The sequence below is a fragment of the Microcebus murinus genome, chromosome 18, assembly GCF_040939455.1.
Source record: "Microcebus murinus isolate Inina chromosome 18, M.murinus_Inina_mat1.0, whole genome shotgun sequence".
In the NCBI taxonomy this organism is placed as follows: domain Eukaryota; kingdom Metazoa; phylum Chordata; class Mammalia; order Primates; family Cheirogaleidae; genus Microcebus; species Microcebus murinus.
In genome coordinates this window covers 14,554,204-14,566,714 of record NC_134121.1, presented here as the reverse complement: position 1 = coordinate 14,566,714, position 12,511 = coordinate 14,554,204, and the positions used below count along the sequence as shown (strand labels likewise).

The 12,511-nt window shown below is 48.4% G+C and overlaps 1 protein-coding gene, 1 long non-coding RNA gene and 1 other non-coding gene across 3 annotated transcripts in view; 1 reads left to right on the top strand and 2 right to left on the bottom strand.

Annotated features, from left to right (window-relative positions):
* The window catches only part of LOC105879293 (uncharacterized), a 24,067-nt gene extending 22,781 nt beyond the window's left edge, over nt 1-1,286 (bottom strand). Inside the window, exon 1 of the long non-coding RNA XR_012913023.1 lies at nt 1,200-1,286. This is a non-coding gene — a long non-coding RNA (uncharacterized LOC105879293). The remainder of the gene's footprint in view (nt 1-1,199) is intronic.
* Nucleotides 1-12,511, top strand: part of LOC105879294 (polyunsaturated fatty acid lipoxygenase ALOX12-like) — a 14,108-nt gene extending 1,597 nt beyond the window's left edge. Inside the window, exons 3-14 of the mRNA XM_075994178.1 lie at nt 952-1,033; nt 1,138-1,260; nt 1,352-1,455; nt 1,707-1,867; nt 2,403-2,546; nt 3,206-3,415; nt 6,301-6,387; nt 6,614-6,783; nt 7,275-7,396; nt 10,777-10,877; nt 11,006-11,176; nt 11,286-12,511. Coding sequence (XP_075850293.1) covers nt 952-1,033; nt 1,138-1,260; nt 1,352-1,455; nt 1,707-1,867; nt 2,403-2,546; nt 3,206-3,415; nt 6,301-6,387; nt 6,614-6,783; nt 7,275-7,396; nt 10,777-10,877; nt 11,006-11,176; nt 11,286-11,465 — 1,655 coding nt within the window. The 3' untranslated portion in view covers nt 11,466-12,511. The remainder of the gene's footprint in view (nt 1-951; nt 1,034-1,137; nt 1,261-1,351; nt 1,456-1,706; nt 1,868-2,402; nt 2,547-3,205; nt 3,416-6,300; nt 6,388-6,613; nt 6,784-7,274; nt 7,397-10,776; nt 10,878-11,005; nt 11,177-11,285) is intronic.
* Nucleotides 9,503-9,565, bottom strand: LOC142862294 (U7 small nuclear RNA). The gene has a single exon (XR_012913361.1). It is a non-coding gene; the product is annotated as a U7 small nuclear RNA (small nuclear RNA).

Below are 12,511 nucleotides of genomic sequence, written 5' to 3'. Positions count from 1 at the left end.
GAGCCGGAGCAGTGAGGGCAGGGTCAGGGCAGGGGGTCACATGGAATAGGAGACGGTGGGTGACCCGTGAGCAGGAGATAGGTGAAGGAAACAATTAGCCGTAATATTTGGGAGCTCCTTTGGCTGGAAAAACACGGAAGACAACTGAGCGGGACAGGGAGCATTGATGGGGGAGGGATGAAGACAGCAAATGTAGAATTTGCCACTTTAGCTAATTGGTAGGAGAGACCTTGACGGGCGAGGGCTGGTAAGAATGGACACAAAATATGTGCCTTTGAGGGGCAAGTGGATATAAGCACAGGTGAGAATAGGAACAGGTCAGGTTAACAAATATAAATGATATGATAAGGTGTCAGGTTAAGATGGAGCCAGGTAAGGGTGGATGGAGCCAGGTAAGTGACAGGGGATTATTAGGACACGTGAGATAGCAGGTTGAGGGTGGCACACGTAGAATTTTTTTTTTTATCTCGGGCAACAGATTTTTTTTTATCTCTCTTTTTTTTTAATCTCAGAGGATGTAAGTGTACCTAACATGAAACATGCCATTTGGAGGACACGTGAAGGTGTGGACAGGAGGAGACTAGGATAGGTGCGAATAACAAAATAACACATGATAATGTAGGACAGGTGTGGACGTGGCAGGTGATTAAGAAGAAAACGCATAGGTAATGGAGAATAGGGACAGGTAGGGAAATTTGAATTAAGGGTTAGGAAAGGGTGGCAAACATGGAATTTTTGCCTCAGGCAAAATATGATGGCTGAGATTGGTGAAGTCAAAAAAAGGTGGGGGAGGGTGATGATTCAATAAGTGAGGAGGGAATCCATCAGGAGAGAGAGAGAAAAAGGAAAAAAAGTACAGTGCAATACAGCTCAGAAATGGGAGACTGGAACAAGCCAGGGAGTAGCATGATTGGATGAAGCTGTGTGGTCAATCTCTTAACGTCTCCCCAGCCCGCCTGGCAGGAGACAATGCCTTGGACGTGTTCCAGCAGCATCGAGAGAAGGAACTGAAGGACAGAAAGCAGATCTACCGGTGACAATCCACGCTTGGGCCTCCCAATTGTCCCACCCTTTCCCTGACCGTGTCCCCATCATTGACCTCAACATCCTCCCTGAAGGCTTATCCCCAACTTCTAGCTGGGCCACCTGGAAGGAAGGGTTACCCCTGACCATAGCTGCAGACTGTAAGGATGACCTACCTCCAAATATGAGATTCCTTGAGGAGAAGAGGCGGGACTTTGAGCAGGCACTGAGGGCAGGGTGAGAAAATGGTGAGGGGACTGGGGGCCGGTGGACCCACAAACGGTGGGATTTGGTAAGTTGATACTTTCATCCTCCATCCCTGTCCTAGCACTCTGGAGGTCGCCCTCAAGCTTGTTTACACCTTCATGAGATCCTGGGACAACCTGGAGGATTTTGATCAGATCTTCTGGGGCCAGAAGAGCGCCATCGCTGGTCAGTGACAACCTCAGGTCTCCATAACCTCTTGATGGCCCCTTTGGACGACTCCTCTGTGGACTTCCATGGTCCCCATAACTCCTTGCCAAATGAGAACATATTGTGCCTTGTGATCTCACAGAGGCCTCAAGAATGAAAAGAAAGGGGCTGGATATATGGTAGCCATATGCCTGGATCCCTGGGTAGAGGCTGGAGGAGACGGGGACCCCAACCATGGTAAACATCCTTCTTTCACCCCCACCCCACAGAGAAGGTTCACCAGCGCTGGCAGGACGATGAGCTTTTTGGCTACCAGTTCCTCAATGGCGCCAACCCCATGCTGTTGAGACGCTCCACCTCTCTGCCCTCCAGGCTGGTGCTGCCCTCGGGGACAGAGGAGCTTCGGGCCCAGCTGGAGAAAGAACTCCAGGTACTTCCTCCCGTATTCTATTGTTCCCTCCTTGGTAGCCTGGCCAGGAGAAGTGGTCAAGCGCAGAGAGGAGTACATGGGAAGGGAGGCTCTCCTTGGCCCAGAGTCCTCTGCGGGGGGAAGAACCAGAGACCATGAAGTATGTAAAGGAAAAGTCCTAGGCTGGTGGCAGCCAAACAAGGGAGTAGGCTAGTAGGAGACGTTTAAGAAAGGGACCTGGCCATCTTGACAAGAAGGGAGCTTGGTGTACTTGTGATGCACAGGGATTGACAAACCTAGTCCTAAAACTACCTCTGCCACAAACAAGCTCTGTGACCTGAAGGAAGACTCCCCTCATTGGACCTTATTTCTCACATTAAAACGAGAGGACTTAGACCTGACACTCCCATGAGTCCTTCAGCTCTGCCACCCGGACTCTGCTACTGATGTGGGAAAATGACAAGAAAGTAGACTGAATGTCTTTACATTTCTTTGCTTTTGCCCTGGCCCTCTGGGGGTAGAATTCTACCCATGGGAACATTGCTCCTTTCCCCAGAACGGTTCCTTGTTTGAGGCTGACTTCATCCTGCTGGATGGAATCCCAGCCAACGTGATCCAAGGAGAGCAGCAGTACCTGGCTGCCCCCCTCGTCATGCTGAAGATGGAGCCCGGTGGGAAGCTGCTACCCTTGCTCATCCAGGTGAGGCGCCCTGGGCATCCCCTCCCAACACTGTGCTCTGTCCACATCACCTTCTGCTCAGAGACAGAGACCCCTGACTCTCGCCCTCGACCCCACCTCACTCAGTGAGACCCATCATTCTCTCCAGTCTCTCCGTGATTGCTTTCAGCCTTGTCATTCCTCACCTTGACATACCTGTTTGAGAGTCATAATGGCACTTTTGGCTTCATCCTGAGGCTACTCAACCTCCTTGTGGCCTTTGAATCTGTCGAATCACCCTCCTTTCTTAAATATCTTTTCTCCCCTGGCTTTATTAATTTTTCACTCTTACTGTTCACATACACAGTTAATTGATAGATCTGGTCAATTTCTCATTCTCACTTTCTCCTTTCCGTTCCACCATCCTGGCTCAGACCCCTGTTTTCTCCAAAACCAATGTCAGGGCCTCTGTACTAGACTGCCTGCTTCTAGCATATTCTGCATCCAAGCTCATGGCACTCGCTCCCAGGGCACCAAGGCTAGTGAGAGGCAGGGTGCAGGGGTCCTCATTCCTTGTACTACCTTATTCCCTCCGGGAAGGCAATAATCTTACATCAGTCATCTGTTTCCCCCAGGATGCTAAACGTAGTGTTGTCCATGTGGTGAGAGGCCAATAAAGGCTTAATTTCTCTGTCTTCTAGCTCCAGCCTCCCAGCCCCAGCTCTCCCACCCCAACACTGTTCCTGCCCTCAGATCCCCCACTGGCTTGGCTCCTGGCAAAACTGTGGGTCCGAAGTTCAGATTTTCAGCTGCATGAACTCCAGTATCACTTGCTGAACACTCATCTGCTGGGGGAGGTCATTGCTGTCGCCACCATGCGGTGCCTCCCAGGGCTGCACCCTGTCTTCAAGGTACAGGCTCTACCCTCCAGTCCTATCTTGCTCATATCCCAGAGAGAGGAAAATCCCAACAAGTGGGCTAAGATTTTAAGAGCCCAGGGCTTCAGGATGAGAACTGGAAACAAAGATGCTGGGCACCCGGCAGGCCTCCATATGGCACTGCTGCGAAGAACCCTTATGGCAATTTGTGAGTGGAGGAGGAGGAAGAGCAGATAACTGTGTCAAGACTTTGAGCCTTGTGGCTTTATTTCTAGTGTTTAAAATCTTTTTAATATAATTGCATATCCACATGCAGTTTTAAGAAGTAGTATAGAGAGATCTCATCTATCCTATGACACTCAGCATTCATTGAGCACATATTGTTAGGCAGCTCTCAGAAAGTCTCCAGCAACGAGTCTAGAGTATGGGAGGAGTACGATTTGTTAAGCAAAAGTATTGCTTTTGTTTTAGGAGGTTTACCATTTAACTGAGAAGGCAAATAGTACACATCAGAAACAACCAGAGAATGATATCTGCAGTCAGAGTTTGAAATTGAGAGAGAGAGAGAGAGAGCCCAATAAACAGTGTACAATTTTTGATAGAGAATTTTCTACCACCATTGAAGAGTCCTTAAGTAGATCACAGGGCAAAGAGAGTAGCCCAGCAAATCACTTAACCTGCTCGGGACAGAGGTGAGTACAGACTCTGGACTAGCATGGGGTTATAGGAATGGGAGGAAAGTGGAAAGACTGTCTAGGGGTGGAAATTGCTGCAGCGCACCTGCGTGCAAGACTGGAGAGAAATAGCAGAGGTTTAAGCTGCTGCAGCACCCCGGAGCCCGCGGGGTGGATGCTGTTGTACTAATCTAGGGATGCTATCATTTTATCAACAGTGAGTTCAGCATCCATTGCTAGGCAGAGGGAAGCAAAATAAGACTTGTGGTTGCTTTAAAAATGTTTTGAAAATCTGTATGGCATTTTAGATATGGCAGAAGGAGGTAAAAATGTTGCAAGCTTATGAACCAGAGAAGCTGTCAGATAGTAAAGTCAAGAGATAGTAAAGTCAATTTGGGGTCACAGACGACGTGTTCAGTTTTAGGTGCATGGAGTTTGGAATGTCAGCCAGATACACAGGTGAGCGCTGGGCAGGCAGAAGGCGGAAGTGTGGAGACCCGCTCTGCCCGCCTGTAGCGTCAGGTTCCGGTCTGACACAGACAAGATAGACAGCAACAGAGTTCATGGAATCTTGGGGTTTTGTTTTTGGTTTTCACCTTAGGGTGCCTTTGCACCACCATCTTCTGCTTAGACTAGACAGGGTGAGCCCACGCTCACACCTCAAAATCCCTCCTCACTAGTTCCGCCCCTCCGCACCCACCTCCCCGCACCATGACGGCGTGTTCCCCCGCAAACGGCTCAGTTGTTATCAGGAGACACAGGAGGCTAAGGCTGCAATGTCACAAAGGCCACCTGGGCAGGCTCCAGATATAGGCTGCCAGGGTCTGAATCCAGTCGGAGATGACAGGATCTCCATTGTGGGGGCGTTGAGCGATTACATGACGTGACTGAACAATGTGACACAGGCTAAGTGCTATAAAAAATACTAGTTCCTGCTGTTGTTATTGTTAATGTTATTAGAAGTTGTTTGTCCTCTGGTATTTTCTCTCTTCATGGGGACTTGGGTCTTCTAAGACACTCGGCATTTTTCCATGAACTTTCTAGAGTTTCAGACCAATGTGAGCTGCCTTGATAACTTTGATAACCAGGGGTAGCATTTGGGCTGCTCCCTCTGTCCAGCACCTAATCATAAAAATACCAAGGTACACGAATGTTGCCTATCAACTGAGCTGGAATGAAGACAAGTAGTCTAAGACAGAGGAAATGCATGGGAGCATCACGTGGCCTTTTCTGAATAGCCAAGGGAAAGAGGGGGCCCAACGGTGCTCAGTTGGGGTGAGAGCAGATGTGACGACTGCTCCTCTGCTGATAAAGCAGGTACTTTTTTTTTTTCGAGACATAGTTTGGCTTTGTTGCCCAGGCTAGAGTGAGTGCCGTGGCATGAGCCTAGCTCACAACAACCTCAAACTCCTGGGCTCTAGTGATCCTCCTGCCTCAGCCTCCCGAGTAGCTGGGACTACAGGCATGCACCACCATGCCCGGCTAATTTTTTCTATATATATTAGTTGGCCAATTAATTTCTTTCTATTTATAGTAGAGATGCGGGTCTCACTCTTGCTCAGGCTGGTTTCGAACTCCTGACCTCGAGCAATCCGCCTGCCTCAGCCTCCCATAGTGCTAGGATTACAGGCGTGAGCCACCGTGCCCGGCCCTAAAGCAAGTATTTATGGCACCTCTAATTCTGCCTAAAGGTACTCCATCTACTCCCAACCTCAAAATTTTAAAAATGCAAGAGTAAAACAATTTGAGATCGGAGATGCAGCTTTGAAAATCAGTAGAGAGGCTAGTTTTAGCTGTAAATATGTGTATGATGGAGGAAGAGATTTAAAACAAATCTAGTCTAAGGGCTGAGTTAAGGGACACCTACAATCCTGGCGTGTGCCAGGCAATATTCTAAAAAGCCTCCATACATCACTAACGTAAGCATCACCACAGCACCTGGGATAAGGACCCACTTATTGCTCCCTGTTGACAGATGGGATTGGCACTTGGATTATTTATTGCCTTGGACAAGTGTCACAGCTGGTGACAAAGCCTGGTCTTAAATGGCTGACAGTCTGGCTCCAGAGCCCAGCTCTCGGGGAATTTGGAGAACATGAGGTGAGTGATCAGAGAAGCAGGGACCAGGCTGTCACGGCAGTGGCAGGGAGGAAAGCACAGACAGAGAAGGCACCATGCCGCCGGTGCCAGGACCTACAAGAAGGACCAAGCACAGCCTCGACTCATCACGCATCTCCTCCACAGCTCCTGATCCCGCATGTCCGCTACACCATGGAGATCAACACCCGGGCCCGGACCCGACTCATCTCAGATGGAGGAGTACTTGATAAGGTGAGGGGGGATGGGCATGGAGCTGCCTTAGCCATCTCCCTATGACCTTCTGCCACTTTCAGGATCCCAGACCAACTGAAAGTCCTACTCTCAAACTCATGAACCTGTGCCTGTCGTAGCCATGTCTTTAAATCTGAAAACCCCACATCTGACTCCCTTCTGTAGTAAGCAATGGTCCACCAGCCCTGCTTCCATCCCTCAAGACCTGTCAACTCTCTTGTCTCAGGGACTGAGCATAGGTGGAGGGGGCCGTGCGCAGCTGCTCCGTCAGGCAATGGCTCAGCTGACCTACCGCTCCCTCTGTCCTCCTGACGACCTGGCGGACCGGGGCCTGCTGGGCATCCCAAGTGCTCACTATGCCCACGATGCTCTGCGGCTCTGGGAGATCACTGCCCGGTGGGTGAGAGGGAGCTGTGAAATGGAGGGGTGTGGGGAGAAGGGCTCTGGCCTGAGGTCAGCATGGGGCAAAAGCACAGTGCAAATGAGGAAGTGCGGCCAGGAGGAGCTGACAGCTCAACCCTGGGGAGAGAGGAGGAAGGGTGAGGACAGAGTGGGCGGGCTCTGAGAGGGAAGAGACTGGGATGGGGCAGAGAACACAGGTGAGGAGAGCTGTGGCCGGGAGACTGGGGCTCTGGAAACTCAGGATGTTGCTAGGAAGCATGGCCAGCAACCCTGTGTAGGGAATTCCTAGAACTACTGACCCTCATCTCCTTCCATTAGACACTCGTGTGTTTAAAGCACAGAGGATGTCCCCAAAGGCAAGTGTTCTGAGGTTCCTCCCCAGACACCGTAGAAGCAGCGGGGCAGATGCCACAGAGAGAGGAGCAGAGGTAAGAGGCTGGGGCCTTCTACTCTCAGAGAGCTCAGCTCCCTTCTCCTCTGGGCAGGTACGTGGAGGGGATCATCCACCTCTTCTACCAAAAAGATGACGTCGTGAGGGGGGACCCTGAGCTGCAGGCCTGGTGTCGGGACATCACAGAGGTGGGGCTGTGCCAGGCCGAGGACCGAGGTAAGGTCCATCCCAGAGACAGGAGCTCCTGGGAGACTCTGCCAGGGCCCCTTCCCAGCCCTGCCCCTCTCGGGCCAGGACCCCATCCCTTTATCACACACCCCTCCCTCTGCATGGGAAAGCATCTGAACTCCATTCACACCTCCTGAGACTCAGGACAATTCTAGACACCCAAGGATTGTCCTTCTCAGAGACCCTGGTTATCAACCCCTATACGCCCCCCACCCCCAGTCATAGATGCCCCTAACCTGCCATGTCGTGGGGTCCAGCCAGGCAAGAACTACAGCCAGGGAGAGTTTCTGCCTAACACTTCCCGACCTCCATAGCTAAGGCTATAAATGGGAAGATTTTTGCCATCAAAGCCCATAATGACCCACCCAAGCTTCCCTCCCTCTCCTCCTGCCTGCTACTGTCCCCACACCTAGAAAGTCCCAGCCTGCTGCACACTCACCACAGTGCAAGCTCATTTCTAGCTGCAAACTCAACACTGCGTGCTTGGGCTCCAACCATAACTCTGCCCTGAACCTTGAGGCTCACGTTTCTTTACTCCAACTGCCCCCATCACTAGGATCTATGGCTGCTTCCCCCACCCCACATACTAATTCCTGAAGAAGAAACAACCTTTCTTGAGCTCTTCCAAGGTCTCCATTCTTCTCCGTATCACACCTGGGCTGCCCTGGGCTGTTCCAAATCATCCTTTAGCCCACGACCCTTCGCATTTCAGAGCTGCTCCTTGAACCCCACTCTCTGCCTCTGGGGACAGCCACATGCATATGCTTGGAGCCATGATAGGCAGGTCCTGGGGACACACAGCTCAGGAGCCAGAGCCTGGCCCTGCAGTGGACCCACCTTGAGGACAGGGGTTGGGGGTGGGTGGGTGGGGTGGTAGGGTGCTGTGCCTTCCCCATCACCCCACAACTGCAACCACCCATGAGTCCTTCCACGACCTAAATTCCTATCGCACTTTTCACTTCTTCCCGGCAGGCTCCACATGCCCCACAAGACCCTTCTTACACTCTCTCGCTTCTCCTTCTGAAATACCCACACTAGAGCATTACAGTACGTATTTACACACGAGCTCTGGCCTCTCAAGCCCCCATTACCCTCCCCTGGCCCTCTTGGTTCTCTTTGTCTTATTCCCTGGTCACCTCACTAAGGGCCAGGTGCTAAAAATCTTAGAAGTACTTGGTTCTGCCTCTTTCCAGACATATGACCTTGAGCAAGCCATTTAATCCCTTTGAATTTCATTATCTTTATCTCTAAAGTGGATATAATACTTGCCCCCAATGGAATAGTGACAGTGTGCAAACACGGATACAGCAGTTAGCGTACAATAAATGTGCCCCGAACACGCGAAGCTCCTCCCCAGCACGATGAGCAAGTAGAACAGGCGAGCCCAGCCCTGCTACGTGGCTCAGAGCCTAGGGCGGGTCCTTCACCTCGCTGAGCCCCAGCCTCACCTGCAAACTGAGTGGACCGGGCGGTTGATTTGCCTTCCTTCCAGCTTGGAAATGGGTCTGTGACTTCCCTATTTCTCTGTATTATAACCCAATACCTGAAACCACTGTCTGGGAATAGGAGGACATGCTTTTGTATTCTTAACCACTTTCTGGGAGGGTGGAAATTTTATTTAATGAAACAAACCTAGAGAAAAGTTAATGTTGTAAGTCATAGGTGGACAAATGATGGATTTCTAGTAAGGTTACGCACCTGTAAAATTAGTACTCACATCAGAAAACATTACCAGCTTCCCAGAAAGCTCTTTATATTTTTTCCTGTTCTCACTGATCCAAGGATAACCACTATCTTGTCTTCTAATAGTATCAGTTAGTTTTACCTGTTTTGAACATAAATGTTTTCCATAAGTGGACATATAAACATGTACTCACTTGTGTCTGGTTTCATTCTCTGAACAGTATGAGATTGACCCATGTCGTTGCGTGTAGCACGTGAGCTCATCATTCTCACTGTTGTATTTCATTATGTGAATAGGGGACAATTTATTTTTCATTTCTGCTATTGATGTGCATTTAGATTTGCTTCCAGTTTGAAGCTATTAATGTTAGTACTGTTTTCCTTCTTTTTTTTTCTTTGTTTTTTTTTGCGTGGGGCTCTTCCAGTGAGGACTGGAAAACCTGCTAGACAAATTCTAAAAGAGCTGGAACACTGTTAGTGCTGTTTTGAACATTGTTGCCTGTGCATTTCTGTTGGTTTATAGAAGTGAAATTGATGGATCCATAGGGTATGTTTGGTTTTAGTAATTACTGACAGTTCTAAAATGGTTGTGCCAATTTCCCCTTCTTCCACCAAAATATGAGTTATAGTTGCTCTATATCTTCTAAAATACATGAGAAAAGACACTTTAATCTTTTCTACTTTACCCATTTAGGTAGGTATGTAGTGCTATCATGTTGTGAGTTTAAGTTGCAGTTGCCCCGATGATTAGTTGACCTGAATACCTTTTATGGTTAACAGGCATTTGGAGATTCTACTTTGTGAAATGCCTGTTAAGTTCTTTTACCCATTTTCCTTTTGGGTTGTCTACCCTTATTTTGTGACTTTTTTTTTTTTTTTTTGAGACAGAGTCTCGCTTTATCGCCCAGGCTAGAGTGAGTGCCGTGGCATCAGCCTAGCTCACAGCAACCTCAAACTCCTGGGCTCAAGCGATCCTCCTGCCTCAGCCTCCCGAGTAGCTGGGACTACAGGCATGCGCCACCATGCCCGGCTTTTTTTGTGATTTTTAATCACTCTTCAAAAACAGATATTTGACCACACAGTCAGACCTCCTCACCCTCTAAACCCCTACTATAGTTATCACATACAGAGGGGCTTTACACGATCATTTCATTTATAAGGTAACTATTACCCCCATTTTTAGAGGGAAACAGTGAGGCTCAGAGAGTCTAAGCAGTTGGCCCGAGGTGATGCGGCTGGTCAGCAGCAGAGCCAGGAGTGGCACCCAGGGCTGAGGCCACATCCTGTGCTCCTGACCACGGCACTCCCTGCTCACAAGTGACTGTCCAGCGACGCTTCCCCTGGCCCCATAACTAAACGATCAGCCACCCCTCCCTGGCTGTTCCTATCTGCTTTCCCTGCTTTATTCTACCCTTATCACTAACACACTGGATGTAATTTTACCTGATTGTTCTATGTAATGTCTTTCTTCTCTACTAGAATCTGCATTATAAGAGGGCAGGGAATTTGTCTGTTTTGTGTACCAATGTATCCCCCCATGCCTAGAGAGTACCTGGTACATCGTAGATGTATATCTTTTGAATAAATGAATGAACACTCATTGATTCTAATGCATGGACATCCCAAGACATCAACACTTATTTCCTTATCTCCTTTGAGACTGTAATTTCTATTTTTTTCTCTAGGTTTCCCTGTCTCCTTCCAGTCTCGGGCTCAGCTCTGTCGTTTCCTCACCATGTGCATCTTCACGCGCACTGCCCAACACGCAGCCATCAATCTGGGCCAGGTTTGGGCAACTGCGAGCCTGGGGCCCTGGGGGCAGGTGTCTGGACTAGGGGATGCTTGAAGGAGATAGTCAGGAGCTAGTGTTCCAAAATCAGAATTCATGGTGAATTCAGATTCCTCTTCCCCCAGTTCGACTGGTATGCCTGGATCCCCAATGGCCCGTGCTCAATGCGGATGCCCCCACCCACCACCAAGGAAGATGTGACAATGGCCACAGTGATGGCGTCACTACCTGAAGTCTGGAACTCCTGTCTTGAAATGACCATCACATGGCTCCTGAGCCGGCGGCAGGTGGACATGGTGAGAGGGGACCTCTGAAATGAGAGAGGAGACATCAGAGGGAGGGGCTATATTCTGGGTCCCTGTGTATTGCATCTAGGAGCTCATTCATCCTTTTTGTGTGTCACAGGTACCCATAGGGCATCACAAAGAAGAATATTTCTCAGGCCCTGAACCCAAGGCTGTGCTGAGACAATTTCAAACAGATCTAGACAACCTGGAAAGAGAAATCGTGGCCCGAAATGAGCAGCTAGACCTTCCCTATGAATATCTGAAGCCCAGCTGCATAGAGAACAGTATCACTATCTGAGCCCGAACCCGATGGTCCTTCAGAGACCTTAGGCCACCATCACACTTTATACTTTCCTCCTGAGTTATTTGTTTTCTTGTGTTTCGATTGCTGTGGTTCTATTTTCCCCCTGAGTTTCTTATCTGAGTATCTCATGAGCCTGAGGCACTGTCCTTACCTCCAGGTGCCCTATGAGAAGGATCTGTAAACTGCAACTACATTCCATGGAGAAATCAACTATCTATTCCTGTAGCTTCCTTCTGGCCTTGGAAATTTGCCTTCTTCATTTATTATATAATTTCGGGGACTGATTTTTTAATGTGGTATGATGTAGAGGTCCAATTCCATTTTTTTCCATCTGGATGATCAGTTATACCAGCAGTGCTTATTGAAAAACCCAGCCTTCCCCACTAATCTATGATGCTGACATGAATCAAGTTGCCATATACAAACGAGACTATTTGTAACTGTGTATTCTACTCCATTCATCAATTTATCGTTCCCTCTACCACACTGACATAATTACTACAGCTTTATACCTAACACTGCCTACTGTTTGATGAGACATGTTCAGCCACTTTGTTCTTTAGAGGTGCTTTGACTTTTCTTGGACATATAAATATTAGAATTAGTCAAGTTCTGGAAATAAAATTTGTTATGATTTTGATTGGAATAGCATTACACTTATATAAAACATTATTCTTAAGCCTAGTTTGCATTTTTGAGACATATCCAGGTGGGTCATTTTATGCATTGTAAATTCCATTCACTTTTTTAGTTTACATATTTTGCATCTGTGTTCATGAGTAAGAACAGACAATGGAGGGATGGGGCATTATCAGGAACTTTGTCAAAATGATTTATTAAAGTAATAGAAAAAATAAAATATATGATTTTATTACTAAAGACTATGGGTTCCATATCTGTGGATCCAACCCATCACAAATGGAAAATATTCGGGAATAAAATGGATGGTTGTGTCTGTAATGAACATGTACAAACTTTCTTCTTGTCATTATTCCCTAAACAACACAGTATAACAATTATAGGCCCACCTTGTTTTGTTG